Consider the following 25,456-nt stretch of genomic DNA (forward strand, 5'->3'; position numbering starts at 1 on the left):
ACATGTAAACACGATAACTCAAAAACGTACTGACTTAAATATATCAAATCTGGTGTGTGATTTCGTGACTTCAAATTTTGGTGTCAATCGTTTGGGAAAAACACATCTAAAATACAAATCTGATTTTCGGGTACTATTAATGGTATGCCATGGATTAATCGCCAAAAAAAAAAAAAAAAAAAAAAAAAACATCGTTCGGGGAAAGAAAATGCGTCCAAAATTCCTAGTTGGTACGTTATAGGTCTAAATCTATCCAAGGAATTCTATATACGAGCTAGATAACTTAAAATTTAAACAGTCTAGATAGGTTGAATTTGACATGAGATCTCTACAGACATGAGATTACATACCTAAATCAGTTGTTTTTTTCACCTGATTTTATAACCAGTGGTGTAACTGCAGGGTGGTAAAATAGGCAAAATACCAGAATACATCTTGGGGGGGGGGTGCTATAAATATTTAAATACTGCTACTTAGAATGGTACCCTGAATATTTGCTACGGAGATTCCATATTGTCTGTTTACTCTATTACTCAGAATATTTATAAACTTTCAAAATTCTTAAACTTTATGATCCAAACATTTTTGAATTTGATGCATTCTTAAGAGTTTTTTAGGCAATTCAACGATTATTATACTATTTTTAAAAAATGTGAGAAGAATGGCTGTGCGAATGGTTGATCACGTATTAACTTTACTTTCTCGAAGATTATTCTCGAATTCAATTGGTTGAAATGATTCAATCCAAAGGGTTGGGGGGGGGGGGCGTGAAGAAAGCGAAAGTAGGGGGGAGGGATGAATTCCTGCCGATCAGGGAGGGGTGACCGCTGTGCGCACGCGAGTGTGCCTAATCGGAGAGGAAAAGCGCATTTCCGATGGAACCTTTTTTGCTTCTTTTCCACCCAAATCATCCCTAGCACTGAAGCATTCCATCGGAATCGTCATTTTTGGCCCAAAACTACTTCCGTTCGTTTACGCCGACAACGACCGTAACCAAGGACTCAGACGAATTTTGGTAGCGCGAAATTAAGACGAGCAGCGGACGAGGAGAGGGGGGGGGGGATTGTCGAAGGGTTAAGAGTGAATGAAGTGGCCAGTAAGAGCTGCCGAAAAAAGTCATTATTTTTTTTTTATATAGATTTGTTAAAAAAAAAAGATTTTACAAATTATCTAGAAGCTTAATACTATTACATAAAATATTGATAAATATAATAGAGTTCAGATTTTACTTCAACTTTATTCAATACGATAAAATTAAACTGGCGCAGTTTGACAACAATGAATCTACTTTAACGCACTTATTTTGAGATGTTCATAATTTACTTAAACTACTAGCTAAACTAATAAAATATACTTAACCTGTAAAATGTAGTTAACCCCACAATGCATGACTTATTTTATTTTTTACAAAAATATATATGTGTGTTTTGAATAGCTGCATATAATTCAAAAAAATTATTTTATAATTATTTTTTTTGGTGAAATTAAAAAAAATTTAAATGTGCCTAATGATTACATTATAAATTAAACAATGCCCCATTGATGTAAAACACATTATAACAATTCTGCAATAAAAATTAAAATCCCTTTTTAACAATATATTTTTTACAAAGCAAAAAAATGTATTTTGATCGTATTTTTAACGGTAGAACTATTAATACAACAACCGTCCTGGTATTTTTCAGTTTAAATTTAATTCTAGTATCGCTACTATAATCTGTCGGTCTTTCCTACAAATTTTTATCAAAAAGCATTTAAAAAAGGATTTCCAAACATTCATTGTTGCCTTTTGGAACAGTTCATGCGAAATTTATAAATGGGGGAAAAAATGACACATGTTGCGAAATAGCTACGCGATGCACTGAAGAGTTAAACTTACAACAAATTGATAAAATATTACAAAATTTAAGTTTTCGTAAGTAATTATAGTATTATAATTAGTTTGTTATAGGAATTGTGAAATTAATTTTCAGATTTGTAAAGCAAACTGCTCAATATTATGTGCAGCTTAAAAGGGGATGGGGAGCCGAAATAGTAAAATAATAATGGGTTCCTAATTCCGAAAGAGTTTCAAAATTAAATATCAAGAATGACAAAATATTTCATTTTATACTGTTGCCAATAGAGTGAAATTTAAAAAAGCTTACTTAAATACGAAGAAAAAAAACTGTCACTTTCATTTAACACACATGATATGATTCAGCTCTAATAAAATTCAAGAATCAGAAAAATCGTCTGAGATTAGGAACGTAAGTTTTTTAAGTAACTTTTATGAAATATAGTTAAGAGATGTCATTCATTAAGACATCCATCCACTCAAAGAAGTTAACAGAACTTAAAGCAAAAATTTTGCCCCACAAAATGAATAATAATAATATTGAATAAAAGATAAAATAATCCCCTAGAAAGTTTGGAAAAATGAAAATGTAAAGTGCCTATCTTCCCTCCATCATACGTGTTTAGCAGTGACAATGGAAAAAAAAAAAAAACTTTGTACGAATTAATATATTATACTTGCTAAAACTGCTTTAGACACATCTCTTATTTTTATTATAAATATCATGGAACTTAAACACTTCTAAAAATAATATTTTAACATTAAAAATCGAAATTTTACCTTCAGTTAATAACAAAAAAAAAAAAAAAAGCATTAAATAGTGAATTAATAATTTTGTTAAAACAGACCATTTATTCTATCTTGATATTTAGAAGTAGAATAAACATGCGCGCGCTAATAAAAATTCTTAGGTATGAGAATGAAATTAATAAAAATGTCTTTAAAATCCGAAGAATAAAATTAAAAATATTATTTTTATTTTTTATTTTCAAAAGATAGAACATTCTATTGATAAAAAATCTAGATCTGAAGAATTATTAAAATAAAAAAAAATATTTATCGTTTGGTTATATCTCATTTAATTTTGAGTAACATAGTAGAATTAATGGTGATTATAATGAGTCAAATAATTTGAAAATGCAAGTTAGAAGTTTCCGCCATTAGATTTTTTAAAAAAATTTAACTGCGAAAGTACAAAAAATTATACTCAACATTTTCATCTAATGATTAAAATGGTATTCAACTTAAAAAATAATTGCATATATCTAGACGCTACAAGCGACTGTTGGATAAACATTTTAAAACGAGATAAGTCTTTTACTGGAATAAAATAAGCTAAAGTGCAACTTTTTTTAAAACGAAAATGAAAAAAACTTCTTACGCATTTGGGCATATTTGTGCAAAATAACTCCCCCCCCCCCCCTGCTTGTAAAAAGGATTTAGACTAAACAATAAAGACACCTTTTCAAAAATGGTGCTCGATCAAGGGCCAATTAATGCGCATGCGCATGGCTACAGCTTTTACTCTTCCGTACTATTCTACTCAGTTAACCAGTCCACCGTGACGTCACCATCTAGCGAATCCATATCGCACCTCCAAATCGAACAATTTCCAGTGGAAATTGGGGATGGACATGGATGGTTTTAAGATTTGATTGAGAGGAAGTGGGGGGTGGCGACGAAGGGTGGTAAAACTTTACTGAAAAAAACCTCTTTTTCAACTACTTATTATTCTCGGCGGGGGAGTTACAAAGACGAACAGCACAGGAAGACGACTTTTTTCTTTTATCTTTCTTTTCAAAGATTATGAGATTAGAGAAAAACACTAAGAAAAATCATATTTTTCCCAAATTTCGTTTGGCCTATATGCTTGTTTGAATTCGGTACGTAGATTAATTTTATTGCTTCGTTGGTTTTGATCAACAGCAACGGAAAAAATATACATTTAAGAAACCTAATATGCGTTAAATAAATAACTTTTAGATTAAAAAAATAAAGCCGCCAATTTAAAAAAAGCTTTAGAGAAACAATAATAATTATTATTAACTGAAACAGTGGCTGTGTTTAATTTTCTTGTGAAATAATATCGATGCATTAATTTACTCTGATTAAGGTTGCAGTATATGTTTATGCTATTACTACATTTTTGAAATATTTATTCAAATAATAATACATTAAATTCTGCATTTGTAAAGATTTTTTTAAAGTGCATGGTTTAATTCATTTTTATTATGTAATAATAAAAATCTGAATTTCTTTCATGGTTTTTTCTCCCTTTCCTCCATGCAATAGAGGGCAAGAAAATTTTTGGATAATTTAAATTAAAATTTCTAAATTTCAGACTTTCCTTCTTGAATCTTAATTTTTATTAATTCAGTCGTTCGCATTCCAAATAAGCAGACGAAAAAAATGCTTTATATTTAAACGAATCTCAAAGATAAAAAAATCAAAATGGCGATTTCATGATGATCTAAATGATGATAAAAATAATCAAATTATCATCAACAAAATAACTGATTCGATATAATTTGATTTATCAAGAAATTTTTTATTATTATGGAAAAAAAACTAAATTTTTATTGTGGTTAAAAAAATTAATTACCTTTAAATATTTTGATTGAATAGATTGAAGAAAATAAAAAGCAACAAAATCACAAAGATAACCTTTTGTTGCCATTATAATTTAAATAATAAGTTATTATTATAAAGTAAATAATAATTTATCATTAATATTGTTATAAAGTAAAAAAATAATTTTTATTATTATCACAGTAAATAATTTTGAAAATAAATGTTATAAATACATATGAACTATAGACAGTGACAATTCTAATAGACAATATAGCGAATGCTTCAGGATATATAATTATCCCCCCCCCCCCACTGAATGAAACAGTCCCAAATGTGATTCGATCAACAAAAACAGCAATTTATGTATTTGAAACGAAAATTTCAAATGCTATTTATCAAAATTCTGTTTATTAAACTCTTTTCAATAGAATTCCAATTATCTGAAGCACAATTATGCGAATTTTCAACTACCCAAATCCAAGTTTGGGGAAGGAAGAGGGAAATCAAAATCAAAAATTTTAAAATTCATTATTATTTGAAACGATACTGCTTTCAATATGTTATAATTAAAACAGAGAACATACCATATTACTCAAATTCAATTTTTATACATGTGTGTAAGTAATGAATTTTCATGCAATTTTTTTTTAAATAAATCTTAACGGTATTTACTAGTTTTCTTTGTTTTCTAAACTTAATTTTATAAATTAAAGTTAAGTTTTCTTCCTACTCCGAAGATTTTTAAAAAATTAATTTCTTGCCTTTATGCAACTATCCGAATTTTCGCAAATCCGAATTGACCCGATCTTCATTTACACCAAACGACTGGAATAATATTTAAAGATTTCATGTACGCTAAATTTAATTTCATGAATTAAAATTAAGCTTCTTTTATATGTTTTGACGTTTTTTTTTTATTAATTTTTGAGCTTTTCCAATTATTTAGACTGCCAGATATCTTAATTCGATCAATCAACGTTTAATTTGGATAATATTAGCAATATTTACAATATTCGATTATTTATATTTATTAAATTTAATTTAAAGAATTAGATTTAATTTTTTAATTTAAATATAATTTTCTGTTTTCAATTTTTGAAATTCATTTCTTGCATTATCCAGTCGTCCGTAAAGTTCTACTCTTTATAAAATAAAAATTGCATCTTTTCATAGAATTCTTTTTAAAGTCCAGAAACGCTTAGAAACATGTATTTTGCAAAGTCATGAACGATTTGGTCTTGCGCAGCTTATTATAATTAGTTAAAGGCACAGATTTCGGAAATTCGCTTTCTTTAAAAAATGAAAAAATGAAATTCTGTTCGAAGAATGTTCCCATATGTGGAATGATGTCGAAAAAGTTCCCGTTACAAAGACTTATTCAATCTGTCCTCGTGATTTCTTTGAACAACTGATCATCGAAAATATATAAGAAGTCTATTCTAATCGTGGCCCAATTGCTGATTTCTAAGCCCTTAGAGATAAGCATATACTTCTAATAGGAAAAAATGTTTTGAATGACGAAAGATATATGAAGGAATTATATTTGCTTAAATGAATTACTAAAAAATTAATAGTCTAAATTAAATATAAATTTTAAAAAAATCTCCATACTTTTGCGACCAGAAGTTTTAAATATGGCCGACCTATAAAGTTTTAAATTATTTTAGTCTAATCGTTATTTGCTTCTAGGAAAGGCCATTCATTAATCGGTGAATCATCCACCAGATAGTTGTTGAAATGGTCTCATACCTTCTAAAATAATTATATTCAAAGATTATAATTCGATTAGCTTATTTTAGAACATTTTTCCAATTTGAAGTATACGTCTGTTTCTAATGGTTTAGAAATTAACTTTCTAGGCTATGATTAAAACTAACGCAGTATATATTTGTTGGCATCGCTCTACATGATATAAAAAAAAGAAAAATAATAATAAAGAAATAACTTACCGGAATGTTCCATGGATTTTAGGTAAGTGAATTTCATCTGTCTGTTAAAATGGGAACCTGTTAAAATAAAAAAAATTACCATTAGTTTATGAAGAGCATATCCATAGTAAAATATTATGAAAATATTTAAAGAATATTAAAATGTTTTAATAATATATTCAAAAAAGAATGTCTCGTGAAAAGACAGATAAGAAGAAAAAAATGTTTCTCTTTTATTTTGTGTTATAACTACTTATTATTAATGATTGTTTATCTAATATTTTTTTTCCATCCTACAAAAAAAAGTGATTTAAGAAATAATTTTAAAAAATTATTCTCAAGGAATATTTAAATCTGTTTCCTATTTATAAAGAAAAAAGAATTCGGTCAGAAATCGCTTGGAATTAATAAGTTGTTTCTGCCTCATGCATCTGGCAATAACATCGAAATTTGTAGACTTTTTTTTTTTTAATTCTGAAAAGCATAAAATGAAACTGTTTTAAGAATTACAAAAAATTACGTTCTTGTAGGTCAATTAATTCCCAATAAAAAGCAATATAAGAATTTTTTTTCAAAGCTTCTCCAGGAATATTTCGATCTGTTTTCTATTTATGGGGAAATATATAACTCATTCACAAATCGTTTTGAATTAACAGATTGTTTTTATCTTTCGCACTTGGCAGCATTATCGGACTTTTGGGTCATCTTTTTGCATTTGGAAAAAAATCTAAAACTATCGTTAGAGTCTGATAAAGTTTGCTTTTTTTTTAATCTCTATATAATTTATTTAAATAAACAATATACGTTAATAAAAATTATTTTAGGAAGCAAATGCTTCCTTTTCTGCAATGAAAGTCAATAATTTCCAGATGTATCTCCATATAATTAGAAAACGAAGACCAATTAATCACATATCAACAGAAATTTAATTTAAAACAAATATGAAATAAATTTTAATGAAAAAAACATTTTAAATCAAATTAATTTATTAGCTGTTAATGGATGATGAAGGGTTTGTTAATCTTTAATACTGAATTTATTAATAATTTTACTTGCTAATGTGGTTCAACTTCACAAATGTTCATCCATTTAAAAAATCTTGTTTTACAGGATGTCTATAAAACACATTAATATTTTTATACGCACATCTTTAAATGTTGAAAATTTTAAATAAAGTTAATAAAACATGGGATTTTGAAATTCCAAATACCTATTTGAGGTTTTGCTGATAACAAAAATAATTGCTTTAATTAAAAAATTTGCGATTTATGCTTGAAATTAAATTTTTTTTAAGATTACATCAGAAAAAGATAGGTATAGGAAACTCTGAAAGTCACAATTTATTAAATACACTTTATAGTTATTTTGTTTATCTTCTCTACATTATCAATCTGTTATCACATAATAAAAATTCGTGAAAGTCATCTTGTTTTTGCGAACTAATTCCAATATTTTCCTTTTATATTTCTACTACAATCAGTATTTCCTTTTTCAACACTTTTCCATTTTTCTTGATACAATGGAACTTTGCTAATGCAAATATTTTCAATTTTTAATTCAAATTTATGGGAAATTCGATTATTTTACACGCATTTTGTATTTTCTATAATAAATTCAAATTCATGTATAATTCGAATTTATTTTTGGCTGATTCGTGGGCAAAACTAAAAAATGCATAAAATGGCGTTTATTTTTGAATATTTTTTTATAAGTTAAATAATTCTATTTTGTGTCCATTATATTTGTTATATTTTACGTGACAAAAAGCTTAGATTAAAAAAATGGCTTTAACTCTTTAAGACGTGAATTATATTATTTACGTGTTATTGTGCTGAAAGTTTAATTTTATTTATTACAATTATTTAATGAAATTATTGACTTATTAATAATGGTTATTTATCACGAATTTATTTAGTAAAAATTTATAAAATAAATTAGTGATAAATTACTATTAATAATTAATTATTATATATTAAAAATAATTTACAATTATTTAATGAAATATTATATATATTTATATACTATTAATGACTTATTATTGATAACTGATTATTGCTAGTTTATTTAATAAAAATATTTCCTGTTTACTTAATTAAATAATTTACTATGAATTTATTTATTGCATTTTATTTATAGAAACTTACTTTAACTATTAATACTTAATTAATTATTAAACTATAATTAACTTTAATTATTAATACTTAATTTATTAATAGTTAACTATTCATATTTAATCATTAAAAATAAGTATTTACTGATAGCTTTAGCCTTAAAAATATCATTGTTACGTCAATTTTCTCACAGTTTTTCTGAATTCAATCTTTTACATAAATCAAATCATAATGGCGTCTCCATCATCTTTGAATGTCGAATGTATCCATCTGAGAAATTCCTCGGCATTCTCAGCTGCATTCCAAAAAAATGAATGCATTTCTAAGCAGTAAAAGGCATTCAATGCACAGTGAGATTATTAATATATCGATCAAGTATCACTTTCGGCACAAAATAGCTCGAAAATTAGTTTCTTAAAAAATAACTCGTTTGACCGGATTTCCTGCTAACACAATTCAGAAGTTACAATTGTAAAGCACTAGCCGCTCGAAAAATCATAATACAGGGTATTTTCACTATAATTTACGTTTAATGATAACGAAGTTATATATATAATGAAATCACAAATCAATGCGAAGTAATACTTTCAACACAACATGAATCTCCCCCCAATTGAAGCGAGCCCATTACCAAGTCTCGAAAATTCTCCAAAACAAAGGTATATAAAAAGAAGAACCCATTTCCAACTCGTTCCTCTTCTATTAATTGCAAACGAATTATAGTGTAATAAGACGAACCGAATTTCAACGCCACTGTGAGCTGAATGACAACTCTGCCGCGTAGCGCTTCATTTTTATTTCTTTTTCAACTTCCATCTTTTGAAAGAAAAAAAAAAAACACCTGCGGAAAGTATTACCTGCCTTAATTACACAGCAATGGGTCTAGAAGAACAATAGAGGCCGGCGCCCTAGGGCCTAGGAAGGGCCCGGACAGGTGTAGGCCCCGAACACTTGCAGGTCATCTTTTTTTATAGAAAGCAGCAGAAACCTGTTCGATAAATCGCGAAGTAAGTAAGCTATATTGAATTCTTAATTGGGCTTGGAACAGCGGGGATGTGGTTCGAACATCATCGGCTCCAGGAATGGAAGCTGATTCGAATCGAAAATTAAAACATTTTATTTTTCGCCTACAGGTATTATGGTAATTAGGAAGATCTATTTCTGTTGGAAAAAAGCGAGATTGGGCAATTTACACTCAGGGGGAAAGAGAGACCTTAATTGATAGCTAGTCGAAAAAGATATCTGCTGTAAAAGTAGCAGCTGTAAGCAGATTAAATTAAAATGAAATTAATTATTATTGCTTTTCGCGACGTGGGTTTAAGTTCAACGAATCTAATATCTCTTCTAAAATAACAATCCGTGATGATGAGTTTATTTTCCTAAGAGCGATTGAAAATGTTTTAACATTTTCCTATTCATCTCCAATGCTGAGATCTTTTGACTAAAAGTTTTTCTTTACCACAAATAAATAAATATATAAAAACCAGCTGGAGTTGTCTCTCCAGAACTTCTTTGCATACTCTCTAATAAATTTGTCATGTCAGAAAATGTCTTACATGGCACTAGCGTACAATAGTTACAAAATATTAATTTTTATCCTGAATTTAGCAATTTCACTGAATCTATATTGTGATCCTTGGCGAGTTATTTGGCGATTAATCCCTGGCATGCGGTTAATAGTATCCAAAAATCGAATTTGTGATTTATACATGCTTTTCTCAACCGATTGAAACAAAAATTTGACACAAAACTGCACATGTAATCACTATTTCTTAGATCAAATTTTAAGTCAATGCCTTTTTGAATTAATTCGTTTACTTATTTCTGAAAGTACAGACTGACAGACAATCAGCCCAGAGTTGGATTTGGCTTGAAATTTGAAAGGTGCCTACATTATAGATGTTAAATCTATAATGTACCTTATCTATCTAGTTCTCTTCGTTTTGTAATTATTGCGTTAGCTTATATTCAAACAACCAGATGGACGGATTTTTTTCTTCGCAGATTCTACTCAAAATTTGATAGAAATATGCAAATTTGGTGTAAAGACCCTATGCCAAATTTCAACTGTCTACCTCAAAGTGTCTTCGAGTTATCTTTGTTTAAGATAGACAGACGGACATTTTCCAAAAATTTGTCTTTTGAGCTCAGAGAGGTCTAAAACGGGGAAATTCGTCAAAATCTCGAGTTTTTTTTTTTTTTTTTTGACGATTACAATACTTTCTCTATACTATGTATACAGAAAGTACCTGTTTTTAATCTTTTTCCGGTTTTACCCCCCAAAAAATATTTTTTTTTAACATGCAAGCAAATAATTTATATCTATTAAAATAAGCAAAATTTAATTTAAAACAAAAAAAAAATCTTTAAAAAATTATCCTTCGCATTTTTTTTAATTATTCGTAGAACATAGTCAACTTATTCTATATTTACAAAAGGAATAGTTTGCGTGCATCTCTGATGCATACAAATTTATCGACCTTATAGCCATAAAATTTGCGTGCTTCTCTCTGCATACAAATTTAGCCATAAAATTCGGTACACATATAGTCGTAATGTTGACGCAATGCAAACTGGATGGCCAGCTTTGAAAATTTAACATAGAAAAGTTTTATTTTATATGTTTTGTTGTTATGGATAATGTTCCGCACGCATTTACTTACAGCATCGTTTATAATGATTGCTGAAAAATAAATCAATGTACAATAAAAAAAGACAAATAATTATCCTACTACTGAAATTCGTTTTGATCCTCTGATGTAATTTATTGAATTTTGAAATTAAAAAAAAATGTCATATTTCCTAAAAAAATAAGAATTAATAATAAAACTTTTGCATCCGACATCCTAATTCCGTTATCCTTTTCAATTTTTTTTTAAAAAATTATTAATGGAACACCTTTCTCTAATTTAAAACAAGAATGATCAAAATAATTCTTTAGTGATTTTTAATTAACTGTCTTTCTGATGAATTCAAAAAAGAAGTTTTATTTCTTCGTTTTTTGACAAAAGGCTAAATTAGGAATTCCAAAATCATGAAAATTATTTTTAAGTAATTCATATTCTAATATTATCGTTTGCAGCAAACTTTCTAATTTTATCGTCTGCAGTTCACCATGTGATATTATCGTCTCGAAAAGAAGAAAAACAAATGTACATTACCAATATTATTTTTTTTACTTCGTTTTCTTTTATTTATTTTATGTTCTTATTGTTTTGATTTCGTTGACATTCATCCTGTTCGTCTTGCGAATTCCGATAGTAATAATTCTGATAATTCTTCTAACTAAATGAATAGAACTAAAAAAGAGTTTTTAAAAGTAACAGCAAAATATTAAGGTTCATGATACGTTAGCATTTCCTGCTAGATTTCTTTCCTTTTTTTTGGGGGGGGGGCATTATTTAAAAAATAAATAACCATATTATTGCTTGTGAATTTTCAAAATGATTTATATAAGATCCTGAAAATTTCTAATCTACATATAGTAACTTATTATCGTCGATATCGCATATTTCAGGATTCAAATTCAGAAAATCTGATCAATAAAAAATTACATGGACAGTTGCTGATTTTGACAATCGTTTTGAGATGTATGCTAGTTAAGTAACAATAGAACTGATTAAAACCCTTTCCTAATAAAATTAAATATTATTAAGAAATTAAATAATAATATAAATAAAATATTATCATAAATTATTAAAATAAAATTAATCTGCATTCTAGATGATCGAGACAAGAAAACCAGTCGAAAACAGGTAACATCTGCAAGCAAATATCAACATTTTGGAAAAATGTAAGATGGAATAAAGTCTTAGAAAAATTTGTTAAAATGAATCTACTAAGCTGCATTAAAGCCAAGAGAGAAAAGAAGGTAATTGAAGATCCATGCCGAATAATATAATATACTTCTAATCTATATGTTGTAACATATTATCGCAGAATTCGGATATATCTCAACATTTAAGAAGTTATTTATGGAGCATTTTTGACGAAGGGGTAATGGGATTCCAAAGAGGCAGGTATAGCTAATGAAAGATGCCGCCGTGATTTTGCATACAAAAGGTGCACTGCCAAATAAAACAACAATCTACATCCTATCAGGACACACTACAAAGGACTGTGCACTAGTGCTGTTGGCAGTCAACGATTACTTCAATACATGCGTCTCTTAGACATAAAAAGCGTTTGCCATAAAAGCATTGACCTCTGTGACATAACATCACAAGAAAGTGTCGTCTGTTTCTTGGCCGTTGGGTTCGGTATTGCACTCATCCTTCCCCCTTTCCACCCCAAACAGCGTTTTATGTATTTACAAGCATCGGGCAGACGGCTTTCTTCACAAAGACCGAACAGCCCTGATGAGGAAGTGGCTATTACGAATCTGAATGTCGGAAGGCCGCTGCGTCCTTCGCCGTCGAATGTCCCGGAAGAGGACAATTTGCGCCAATCTCGAACGCCGACCCCCGTCAGAAACAATTTGTACCTCTCTCGGATGGAAATTAATAGACCCCGGGGATCCCGGGCATGGTAATTGGAGACGCATCTTCGGCGGTATTTTTGTGACTTTTCTTTTGAGATAAGTCAATTGTCGCCGGTTTTTGAGTCGTCGGCGTCGCCACGGGACACCTACGAGCAAAACAGGACCGTAAAAGAAAGAAATCTATTATATGATGCTACCGATTGCCCATCTGCAAACAAAGATATTTCATGCTGACAGTGCTGATTGAACTCCTACTGAACTTTACTACATATCAATTTACAATACTTTCTAGTATTTCTAGTATATAAGAAAGTACTGTAACTGTCAAAAAATTCTAACTCGATATTTTTTGAAATCTTCATGTTTTAGACCTAGTACAGTACAGTGCTGACAGTACTGATTGAACGCCGAGATGTATTACTATATGTCAATTTACAATACTTTCTAGTGATTTTAGTATATAAGAAAGTACTGTAATATTCAAAAAAATTCTAGCTCGATATTTTATGAAATCTCCGTAGTACAGTACAGTGCTGATAGTACTGATTGAACTCCGAGATGTATTACTACATGTCAATTTACAATACATTCTAGAATTTCTAGTATATAAGAAAGTACTGTAAATGTCAAAAAATTCTAGCTCGATATTCTATGAAATCTCCATGTTTTAGACCTAGTACAGTACAGTGATGAGCAAAGAATTAATGACGTACTTCTTTAATGCAATTGAATATAATCAGAATTTACTAAAAGAAATATTAACAGAATTTGGTATTTTACATCAATAACCTATAATTAGACTAATAAGACTATATTTAAAATTAAAGTTGTTTATTTTTATAGAATTTTTAACGATATAAAAGGCAATAGGTGTCTGATACATATTGTAATATTTTGCTGTTACTTTTCTTCAGAGGCTTATTAGATGTAAATGACACTTTGTATGGTATTATTTACTTATATTTTCTTTTATCATTTTTGGCTTTAAAAAATGGCAGTCGTACTAATATCTTGTATCTATGGCATCCCCTAAGACCCATCCAAAAAGCAACTACTCGCCTCCCCACCATGTCGCTATACCCCTGGGAACTTTCTCCATCTCCATCTCCCCCCCCCCAGTAATACAAAAAAATAGTACCGGGAATATTAACTTTTGTAGCTCTCTACTCTTGTCAGATTCAGTTTATCTTTAATAATAAGAAATATATATAAAAATTTTTTTGAAATAAAGTTCTTTTATAAAATACAAAACGTAATCGATAAATTAAGAAACATTCTGGCAAATGAAAGAATGTGAAAAAAACCTTGAGATTAACACTTTGTTCTGTTTCACAAGTACTTTCGCATTTGATCAATTCTATTTCATCAGTGCGTCGTGTTTTTTTTTTTTTTTTTTTTCCCCTTCTTCTGCTTGTTTTTTTTTTTTTTTTTTCTTTAACAGTTGCAGCTGAAAGGTTAATTCGTGCAATATGAGTAATTTACTAATCCCTGAAAAAATTTGAAAGAAAAAAAAATTACTAAAAGACGCGTTCTGAAAATTTTTTATACGAAATATGTAAATAAATAAAAATTGCACATGATAGATAAATAGTACAGCAAAATAAATCTTTATCTTAAAAAATCGTAAGCTGCCATACAGTAATATGCTCTCTTGTGTTCCACCCCCCTTCAGATAAGCTATTGCCATCATTTCGAATCGAAACTCTTTGCCAAAAGAGTAATTAGAACAACATGCAACTAGAATAGGGATGGATATTGTGCTTATGGATATCGTAGGGATAAATAACTACACACCGCGTGGCAAAGAATAAATATCATTGCAATTCAATACCTCCAAAAAAGAATGTGCCATCTTGAATGGGTTAAACTTTTATGCTTCTCGCATAATTTGAGTACAAATCCAGGAATCTTCCGAACTGTGCAGATCAAAGATATATTTAATGATTGTTTTGGAAACGATCTACATTTATCAAGTGATTACTGAGGAATTGAAGATTGACTAATTTAAACTACTATAAATGGTTGCCCTGAAACACCTTTGAAAATGTCTCAACAATGACAAAGATCACCCAAAATTTGCGTCAAGCGCTAAAAATTTATCTGTACTAAATATAAAAGAATACGAGTCTCTCTGTAAGCACTCAAAAAAGCAAACCGTTTAAATTTAGAGCTACAACTTTGATACTAATGTATTTCGGAGAGTAAAAATGTGCACCCTCTTCGAAGTGATTCTTTTTTTTTTTAATGTTGATTAGAAAATTCACGCGTGCACACTTACTATTTATTTAAGGAATAAGAAAATGGAGTTACAGTGTTGAGAAAGACTGGAAGAAAGATTACTCAGACACCTGAACCTTCAATGGAAATATGACGTCATGACACTTCATTTCATTAGAAATATAAATGTACACAATAAATAGAACAGGCTATTAAAATAACACGATTTTAATGTCCTTCACACTTTGAACATAAAAGTACGTTTTTTTGGGGAGGGAGGATAGGATTGTGAATATCAAGTCATACACAAGAGATTTAAAGAAAATAACTAAATACAATCTATGTGGAAAAATGTATAAAATTGCAAAATTAAAAAAAAAATTTCACTTAAACATTTAAAATTTGTGAAAAAAATTTGATTTTGGTGCCTTTTGTCCTCTTTCCTCTCATTTGGGGTTGTCCGAGACTCTTTGATGTTTGTACATTTTACCGACAGTTAGCGGGAAGAAGTTACCGATCGATGTCCACGGACGAGAGTGGTCCTACAATGGGCCAGATGGCAGATTTACGACTATATCCCGGGCCATAGGAACGAACACGTTCAAATGGTGCCCGAGGCACAGAAGTACTCTATTGTCCCCTTATCATATTTGGCTTTAAAAAATAACATTAAAACAATAAAGTTTTATCTTTATAATTCATGGGGCATATATACCACTCATTGTTCTACTATTTACAGGAAGATACAATTACACGAATACTTTATCTCCTAATTCAGGAGATCTTAAAAATGATGACTTTTAAAATCCTTAAGTCAGATTTACTAATTACAACTGTTAATGCTCATTGCAAGAGAAAATAAGAATTATAATTTATGGCATAAAAGATTAGAACGAAACACCTAAGGCATCTTACTGACAAAGAGGATCTGTTTCACAAAACAGATCCAACTTTCCTTCAAAATTACACAAGAAGATCTGAATGTTGATTAAATTAGCTTCTAATGATCAAACGACGAGCTCATGATGCAATTACGTCTCAGACCACAACATCTTTTTCACACAGTCTGCCTCTTAGAGAAAACCACCCTGGCATTCTCTGGAGGCGCGGTCCGGCGAAGCGGCCTGTGAAGTTTGTCACGTGCCAGCGGGCACCGGTTTCGTCACCGGAAACCAGACTTCCGCCCCCGACAAAAGAACCGTTTCGGGCTGAGTTGTCAGGCGCAGGAAGCCTCTAATTGAAAGGCCATCACTGGGTCTATGGGTCAGGAAGACCCGCGCATCTCTACACAGAAGTGGCGCAATCCTCGTTTCGCCACTCTTCTTTTCCGACCAGATGGAATGTTACAAGACGATCCTTTGATTCTTTTCCACAATGAAATTATCAAATCCGTTCGAGAAAACGTACAAAAAAAATCGCTGGCGAAAGAAGGGTGTTGATTAGTCAGTCGTCGATGAGCAATGGGCGTGTGCCATAATGCGGCTCTATGCCAACTCTACAACTTAATGGAGTCAGATCACATGATAAACGTTACTACGCATATCTAAGGTTTAACAAATTAAGTATTCTAGGACAGAATATTGAGGAACCCCAACAAAACCGTAGCTAGGAATTCGAGCGCCAATGGCCAAAGAAAATATCTACTTAATTAAAAGGCAGGAGTGCAAAGTAAAAGTCACAGTGCATTTTGTAAATTTTAATACGGCATGTACAGGATGCTTATAGTGGTTTTTAAAACTTTAAGAATACATTAGGAATACAGAAACTAGCGATTTTTGGAACAGAACATGGAGTCATAAACGGAAGGTAGGGAGGGACTTGACAGCGAATTTTCAATGATTTAAGACAAAGAAATCAATGCAACAGATAAAATGTTAAATATAAATTTGATGGAACCCTGACAGAGTAAAACAAGAATAACTGCATGTTTACATGCAATTCGTATATAGCATAATCAGAGCTTTATTAAGCCTTCTAAAGGTTTTTAAGCAATGCAAATATCAGGTCCCTTTTCCTCTCAAAATTTTCAAAATCGAATATTTTTTATTGATTTTAATTTATTCTTTATAGTACAAGTAGTTAGTAACAAACAAAAAGCTTTCTTTAACTCTTAGCAGTTTAGAATCTCTTGTAATCTTAACTAAGCTACGTGTCCCGCTTACCCCACCTCGGTGTGCCACTGAAACCTGGTCTGCATTCTGACGAGGAAGCATCTTAAGAAGTGCCCAGTTGGAAGTAATTGTTCCAATCCATTAAAGATCGAACCTGATTGGGTTTAACCGTGATAAATAAATTAAAGTAGAAGAATTTCAGAAACGGTTATTATTATGGAAAATAATGATAGAATCTGCGGTATTTGGAAAATTTACTCTATTCTGAACATCCACTTGCATAACAAGAATAACAGAGGCGTAACAAGGATAACTGTGACGGAAGGTACAGATCAAAATAAATTAATAAAACTGAAATAAATGATCTTACATTTTATTGTCAAGGCGTTCCCAAAAGATAAACATCCGGGCATATATCATCTTACATCTCCTTCTTCATAAGTACGCCACTGCATTTCATGCACGAAACCCAATTTTAATGTGGAACGGTAGAAGGATAGTTAATCTTTTATTGAATATACCATCAAGGAATCTAAAGATTATCAAATAACACTGACAAGATATGCGTGCCGAGTTGAATTAAACTGCAGTGGCCTGCAGTGAGGTAAGAGAGGGTTAATCTGCCCGGGGATGTAGAATTCTTCTTTACTCTCCCGTCGTTATGCTTATGGCACTGTGGCTTTAAAAGCATAAAATCAGATAAATATTCCATCTAATGATGCGCTGTTCTACACTGGGGGCTGGAACATCGATATCTCCTCCTTCACCACGCGATACACTACTCAGGGGGTCTCAACATTAAACTCCAGGAGTTGGATTTTTGAAGACTTCAAAAACTTTTATTGCTGTTAATTAGATTAAAGCCATTCAAACAATTTCGAAAATATATATAAAGTGAACATGTATTTCGTAAATTAAATAATAAATTAAATAATCGTAATTTCGTAAATTAAATAATAAATTAAATAATCGTAATTTCGTAAATTAAATAATAAAATTTCATAAATTAAATAATAAAATTTCGTAAATTAACTAATTAAATAATAAACTTTCTTTTTCATTACTTTTCCATGTGCGACAAATACAATTTAGGTAACATTTCTTCCCAACTCTTGCAGTTGATTCTTGAGGATATAATAATTCATCATTTTTGAAGCTTTGTTAAAGTGTATTCACATGTTTTGCCTAAGTTAGTCCAAATAAGATACGAACAATCACCAGACTTTTCATTTCATCCAATAGCTTAATTTTAATCCCTTCAATCCTACCCATCCTGGTTCATACGGATATATGAAGGTGATAAATGTTATTATTTTAATTCATAACGCGGCATGTCTATTGTGCCGTATGTCGAGGTATGTAAGGCATGGTATGTCGCATGGTATATGTATAATATTTCGAGGTATGTCTATTTAGTTTAGTTTTATTGACGTTACATTTTTAAAAAATGTTAAACTATATTGGTGTATACTTCGCAGATTTGGACCATAGTCAGACAACGAGGATTATACTTCAACCGCACCAATTCTATTGAGGTGCAGACATCCCAGTAATCCATTATTCAAATAACAATCGCTGTTGTTTTGTTTAGAAAATGTCATATATATTTAACGCACCGAAATAAATAATATATTACTATTCATGATGCTAGGAAGGAGTTCGATTTTTATACATTTGCAAGATTTTCTTTGTAAGAACCATTACAGTGGGTGAAGCCGGCGTCCTGGCATAAGGGGAGCGCATCTTCCTCGTGATCTGGGCATCCTGGGTTCGAATCCCGGTTCGGGCATGGTTGTTCTTCTGTTCTATCTGTGAGATGTGTAAATATGCCCTCCTGTAAAAAGGGGTTGTGCAAGCGAATGAGTGATGCGTGAGTGGCAAAGTCATACTCTTTGGTCCTAGTTGGCGCTACTAAAACCAGAGACGCTCCCCATCGGCTTAAATCGCTATCTTCGTAACAGCGAGCTTGTCCATGGCAAGTGCCATAAGAAACAACAACACATTTAGCTGGAGCTATGAATTTCGATATTTTGTTTTAACATCAAATTTGTAAATATTTATGAAATTTCAGACAAAATCCATTGGGGAAATCTATGTACTTGCATTTGCTTATATACGAAAAATTATATACTTATTAAAAATTTTTGCAGTCTTTTAGATAAGTTTTGGTCAGCGCGGGATTTCTGACTCTATCACTGATAAAGTAACACGATTAAGAATATCTCTACCTTTGAATTGACAATGCCCCAGGGACCTCAAGAAACAATCATAATAATGGATTTAAAAAATAAGAGATTGCTTTGCGATAAGATGAGATAAGAATGAGATGAAACAAAGTAAACTCCCCCCCCCCAAAAAAAAATAAAGAATTTAAGGTGTACGTACACACTTAAAACTTCGAAAATCAACTCAGTGAGAACAAACAACACAGTGAGTGATGCTGTCCAGAGAGAAAAGCAGAGAATACACACAAACACGTAAAAAACCTATCTAAATGTATTGTAAGTTTACAAAAAGGAATTCCTCTGAACTCTAGCGGAATCAGCATTATTTTATATGCGTGCAGATTGAAAAGCAAGAGAGAAAGAAATCCTCTCAACTTAGAAATTAAAAGGAAAACTGAGTTCGAGAAATTATTAAATAATCATTTTCAGAACATGGGAAGTCTTTCTCTCTCTCTTTCTCTCTCTCTCTCACACACACACAAGATGATAATTTGTAATAACCATCTATAAATACCACAAAAACGTATTTTTATTTAAAAAAACTTAAATTCTAAAATTCATTTGAAGCGCACTACCTTCCAAAAAATAACCGAAAAGAATATTCAAGGAAATTTGATATGAAAAAATAATAGTTGGCATCTAATAATTAGTAGAATTTTGGTTGAAATTTTATGGTCCAAGAGCCAAGTTTGTCCATGCCGCGCTCAACACGTGACATGAAAAAATAGCGAGCATTGTCTCCCAGAAGCTTTCTGCATTCTCTCCAATAAGGGTCCTCTTTCATCGAACACGCATAAAATTATGGATCTTGGAAAATTCTTGAATGCTTCCTTTTCATGGCATTGGCGAGTAATATTTATGAAATATAGATCTTTGGCATGAATATGACATTTTTACTGAATCTGTATGAATATGCATTTTTGGACGTCTTTTTTCCCGAGCGATTGGAGCCAAAATTTGACACATAACTATAATTTAAGTTATAGGAGCAAACGTCGAATTTCATTGATTTAATTCACTGCGTATTATTACTGCGTTTAGATGCATGCGAAAGTACAGACAGACAGATGGTCAACCAATTGTCATATCTGGTTCAAAATAATATTCTACAGCTTGGTTGTTAAATCTGTACACCTATCTATCTATCTATCTAATTCTCTTTGTTTTACAGTTACCGTAACTCAGGCATACAGGCAGACAGACGGACTTCCTCAAAACGGATTTCGTTTAAAATTTGATTTAAATTTACAAATTTGGTGTAGGATCCATACACCAAATTTCCTGCCTCGCTCAAAGGATTTTTGAGCAAACCATTTCATTGATTAATAGACAGACAGACATAATGCCAAAAATGTATTTTTCGAATTCAGGAGGATTTTTGAAACATGAATATTCTTCAAATTATTAAGTTCGAATTGTTTTTTTAACAAGAACAGGACATTTTCTATAAATTCGTATTCGAGAAAGTAAAAAAGTTAAGAATCCATGACATAGACCTTGCATTTAACATCTCTTGAAGAAATTTACAACCCATTCTCGCCTCCTCAATTCAACAGGTATTGATTCCACCCGAAACCCTCCAGCGCAAGAATGTGGCACAATCGAATGAAATTCAGGCCTCCCAGCTATGACTCAGACCTTGGAATAACACCAAACGATTCTGCTATCCCTGGATGCCCCTCCACACACCTGCAGCGGAATTACGAGGTTGTCTATCGAATACATGAGAGGGCCTCAGAGACCTGCGGGGTGTGATACAAGAACAACACAGCTACTGTATAAGATATAAAAATAAAAAGGAGCATCGGAAGGGGGCGGATCCGATCACCTGCAGGGGAGGGTCAACAGGTGCACGGAAAACATTCCCGAACGAAAAGCTAAAAAGGGGAGGAGGAAAGGTTAGGGGGGCGTTCGATTTGGTGGTCGAGTGTTTGCAGTGTAATTAAGAAAAAGTCATTGTTCTTGGAGAGAAGTGGTCAAAGGTGAAATCTCGTAATTGAGCAAAACCGAGCTTTGCAAACGTTTCAGAGTTTCGTGAGCAGAATTCTGGAATTGTGTTCAGCGAGCGCCTCGTGTTATAACGTGATTAAACACGTTATACCCTGAATATGATTATGAGTATGGTAACATGAATATAATGACACGAATATAACAAGAATATGATAACAGGAATATGATAAAAATATGATAACACGAATATATGATGATACGAATACGATAACATGAATATGATGACACGAATGAAACACGAATATATGATGATACGAATACGATAACATGAATATGATGACACGAATGAAACACGAATATGATGCCCTGAATATAAGACGAATATGATGACACGACACGAATATAACAAGAATAGGATGACACGACACGAATATAACAAAAATATGATGACACGACACGAATATAACGAGAATATAATAACACGCATATAAAAAATATGATAACACGAATATATGATGACACGAATGCGATAACACGAATATGATGACACGAATGAAACATGAATAGGATGACACGACACGAATATAACAAGAATGTGATGACACGACACGAATATAACAAAAATATGATGACACGACACGAATATAACAAGAATGTGATAACACGAAAATAATAAAAATTTGATAACACGAATATATGATGACACGAATAGATGATGACACGAATACGATACGATAACACGAATAGATGATGACACGAATACGATACGATAACACGAATATGATTATGAATATGACAACACGAATATGATTAACATAAAAATTAAAAATAAATTAATAATAAAAAGTAAACGAAAAATAGTCTCCCCGAAGACTTTGGCGCGCATTTCCTCATTTCCCTCTCATAAAAGGGGGGAATAACATTCCCACTCAGAAGAGTGTATTCCCCTCTCTAAGAATTCTGGGCACTCAGTGAACACAAGAACTCTACAAGAGCTCAGATTTTTGTTTCGAAAGTCGCGCCCATAAACGTTTCTGAGGTTTATAGTGATTAAAACCAAGAATGCATTCCGGACACCATTTTTTTTTCGACTTAGTGAAATCAAAATTTGACACAGAACTGAAGTTTTAATAGCAGGATCACAAACTAAATTTCTTTTATCGACGTTTTGTGTTTCTGAGCACCCATGTTTACTAGCTTGTAAATGTCTAGACTGGCAGTAGAATCAACCTTAATGGATTTGGTTCAAAATCTTCTTCAGGTGCTAAATCTATGTACCAAATTCATTAAATTCTTTATGTTTGGTAGTAAGCGTGCTCACCTGCATTCGTGAACAGCATCTGTTCACACATTCCTGTGAACGGATTTCTTTCAAAATTTGACAGAAATCTACAGATTTGGTGTAAAGACCATATTAATAATTTTATTCTTCTAGTTTAAAATATTTTTATCGTGTTTGCAGACAGGCATAATTCTGTTGTTGTTTCTAATGGCACTTATCATAGATAAGCCCACTGACTTTAAAAATCAGTAATTTTAAGCCAAGGGTGCGTCTCTTGTTTTTTCAGTAGCGCCACCTAAGGCCAAGAGTACGAGTTAGCTACACATACATCCCCTCCTGTAGCTTCAAAAAAGAACGTCAATATAAATAACTTAAGCAAAACTCGTTTTATTCTTCATATATAAGACACTGAAAACTTGTGTGTATTCCAGATACCAAGCTGAGTACCAGGATAAACTTGGTGCCATCTGTTGCTTCAACATCTGAAAAGACGTGACAGCCCAGCACTATCTCCTTAACAAAACGAATTTGTTCGACAGCCTTTTACCACCCCACTGTCATCTTAGACACGCTCGCAGGGGGTCAAACCACAAAAATTACCACCTTCAGAAATGGACACAGCTGAGCGCTTACACGGTTGAAGTTTGGGATAAGAAAGGGGAATTCCTAACCCTTTTCACGAGCATTTTGGTCTGTCAGGTGGCAGATAGCACCCCTTCTGATTTTAGTTTTTTTCTCAACCAATGTTTATAAAAATACTTGTGTAGTTTTAGGACCAAATACTTAAAAGCTTTGTGAGTTGATATGTATGAAAATAAATTAATATGGAAAATATCTAATTTAACAATATCGCTAATTTCAGAAACAAGTTAATGGAATCAAAGCAAGTTAAGCAAAAAGCAATTAACTGGTAAATGGAATACATAGTTCGATATATTAATATACGACAATCATATGCTGTTGAAATATGGGCAGTGACCGAGAAAGATAAAGACTCTTGGAATTTTTGAAAGAGGAATTTTAAGAAGCATATTTAGTAGAATTAAATGTGATAATTATTGGAGAAGAAGAAGTATTAAAGAGCTCAGAAGTTTACAAAGTATTTAAAGAGCCAGATATTATTAAATTTATAGCAATACAGAAAGTTAAATATGTAGGATAGTCAATAAGATCGGATGACGTTAGGGCCAATAAAAATATCTTTTTGGCGAACTATTTGGTACCTCAAAAAAAAAGGGAGATCAGATCTTACGTTGACTGACTGCTTAGAAAAAGACTTGGAAGTTATTAAGATGATAAATTGAAACTAGCGGCAGTGGTCTTCTCAAAACTTTCTCGCGTAGTCTCCAATAAACTTTTCATGCCAGAGTACGTCTTGCATGGAATTGGGGTGCACTAGTTACGAAATATTTACTTTTGGCGGGAATTCAATATTTCAACCTCGGCGAGTCTTTTGGCAAATAATCCTTGGTGTACCATTAATAGTATCTGAAAATCGAATTGGCGCTTTAGTCACGTTTTTCGCAACCGATTAGAACAAAAATTTGACACAAAACTGCTCAAAATCTAGTGAAATATAATAAAAGGATTGTATGTATTATAATAATGTATACAAAATTAGTTTTTATATTTAAAAAATTATACATGAAAATATTGATGCTCCGAGGAAAATCGAGTATATCAGCTAAGAAATTGGATGTCTCTTGACGTCGAAGAACTCTTAAAAATCCCAGTCATTAAATCTTCTATAAAGGATATTTTGTCAAAGCTCTTGTCCTTAGTTCTCTTCTAATATAAAAAATTAACATACGTTTAATGTATTTTATGCATTTTTAATGTTTCACAATTTAATATGTAATATAAAATGTAATTTTTTTTCTGGACCAAAATACATTTTTTCTAGGGGGTCTTAAGTGTCGTTGTTCCTTCGTGCTAAGTTGAGTTGCTCTTTGACCATTCCATCAAGTTTTCCGCATGTCTTCTGGCTAGGTCAGGATATTGCTTGCATACTATATATCAAATAATCCATTTTATAAAACATGAACTGGACATAGCTACGCAAAAGTTATAACAAATTATTAAATTTAAAAAAATTATTAAAGTCGCAACTTTATAAACTTATCCAAAACAAATTAATAATGGCAAAATATTGTTTTCCAATAATAACTGCATCTAAATCCGTAATACCTAAACACTCTCAATACATTTTAGAATACCCAGGAAGAGTTACGCCCAATTAATCCTGCATTCCTAAATGATCGTCTGCAACAGAAAATAAATATAATCAATGGTCGGTCAGTGAGCAGGAATCGCTACTGTGGACAAGTTAGAAAAAGGACCAATTTAAAGAATCTTGAAAAGCCCACCACCTGTGAAGAAATCACACGATTTATCAAACTCACTGTGTGGGCATTGTTATCTTTTATTGCTTAATGACACATGACTGTCCCTGTGCCGCCATTCCGGTACCGAGGTCATTCTGTGGGGGGTGGGGTGAAGGAATCTCCTCCCCAAAACGAACTATTTGACTTCTCACCTGTGAGAATGGAATCAAAGATTTGCCGCCCCTCCGCCTCTACCATTTAGGGTTTTTTTCCCTTCTTTTTTTTTGACATAGCAAATTAAACATCTTGTCTCATGACTTTTATCACCCTTGAAGAATGTCGGAAAAAGTTGGAATGTCTGATGAAATGACTTCCGATAGCTAAATCGTACACCTTTTCGCCACCTGTTGAGGGTTGTCA

General features: G+C 31.6%; 1 protein-coding gene across 1 annotated transcript in view; it reads right to left on the bottom strand.

Annotated features, from left to right (window-relative positions):
- The window catches only part of LOC129957647 (ETS domain-containing protein Elk-1-like), a 116,019-nt gene that overhangs the window by 43,497 nt on the left and 47,066 nt on the right, over window positions 1–25,456 (bottom strand). Inside the window, exon 2 of the mRNA XM_056070084.1 lies at window positions 6,358–6,414. Within this exon, the coding sequence (XP_055926059.1) occupies window positions 6,358–6,394 (37 nt within the window). The 5' untranslated portion in view covers window positions 6,395–6,414. The remainder of the gene's footprint in view (window positions 1–6,357; window positions 6,415–25,456) is intronic.

This window comes from Argiope bruennichi, chromosome 11, assembly GCF_947563725.1.
Source record: "Argiope bruennichi chromosome 11, qqArgBrue1.1, whole genome shotgun sequence".
NCBI lineage: Eukaryota > Metazoa > Arthropoda > Arachnida > Araneae > Araneidae > Argiope > Argiope bruennichi.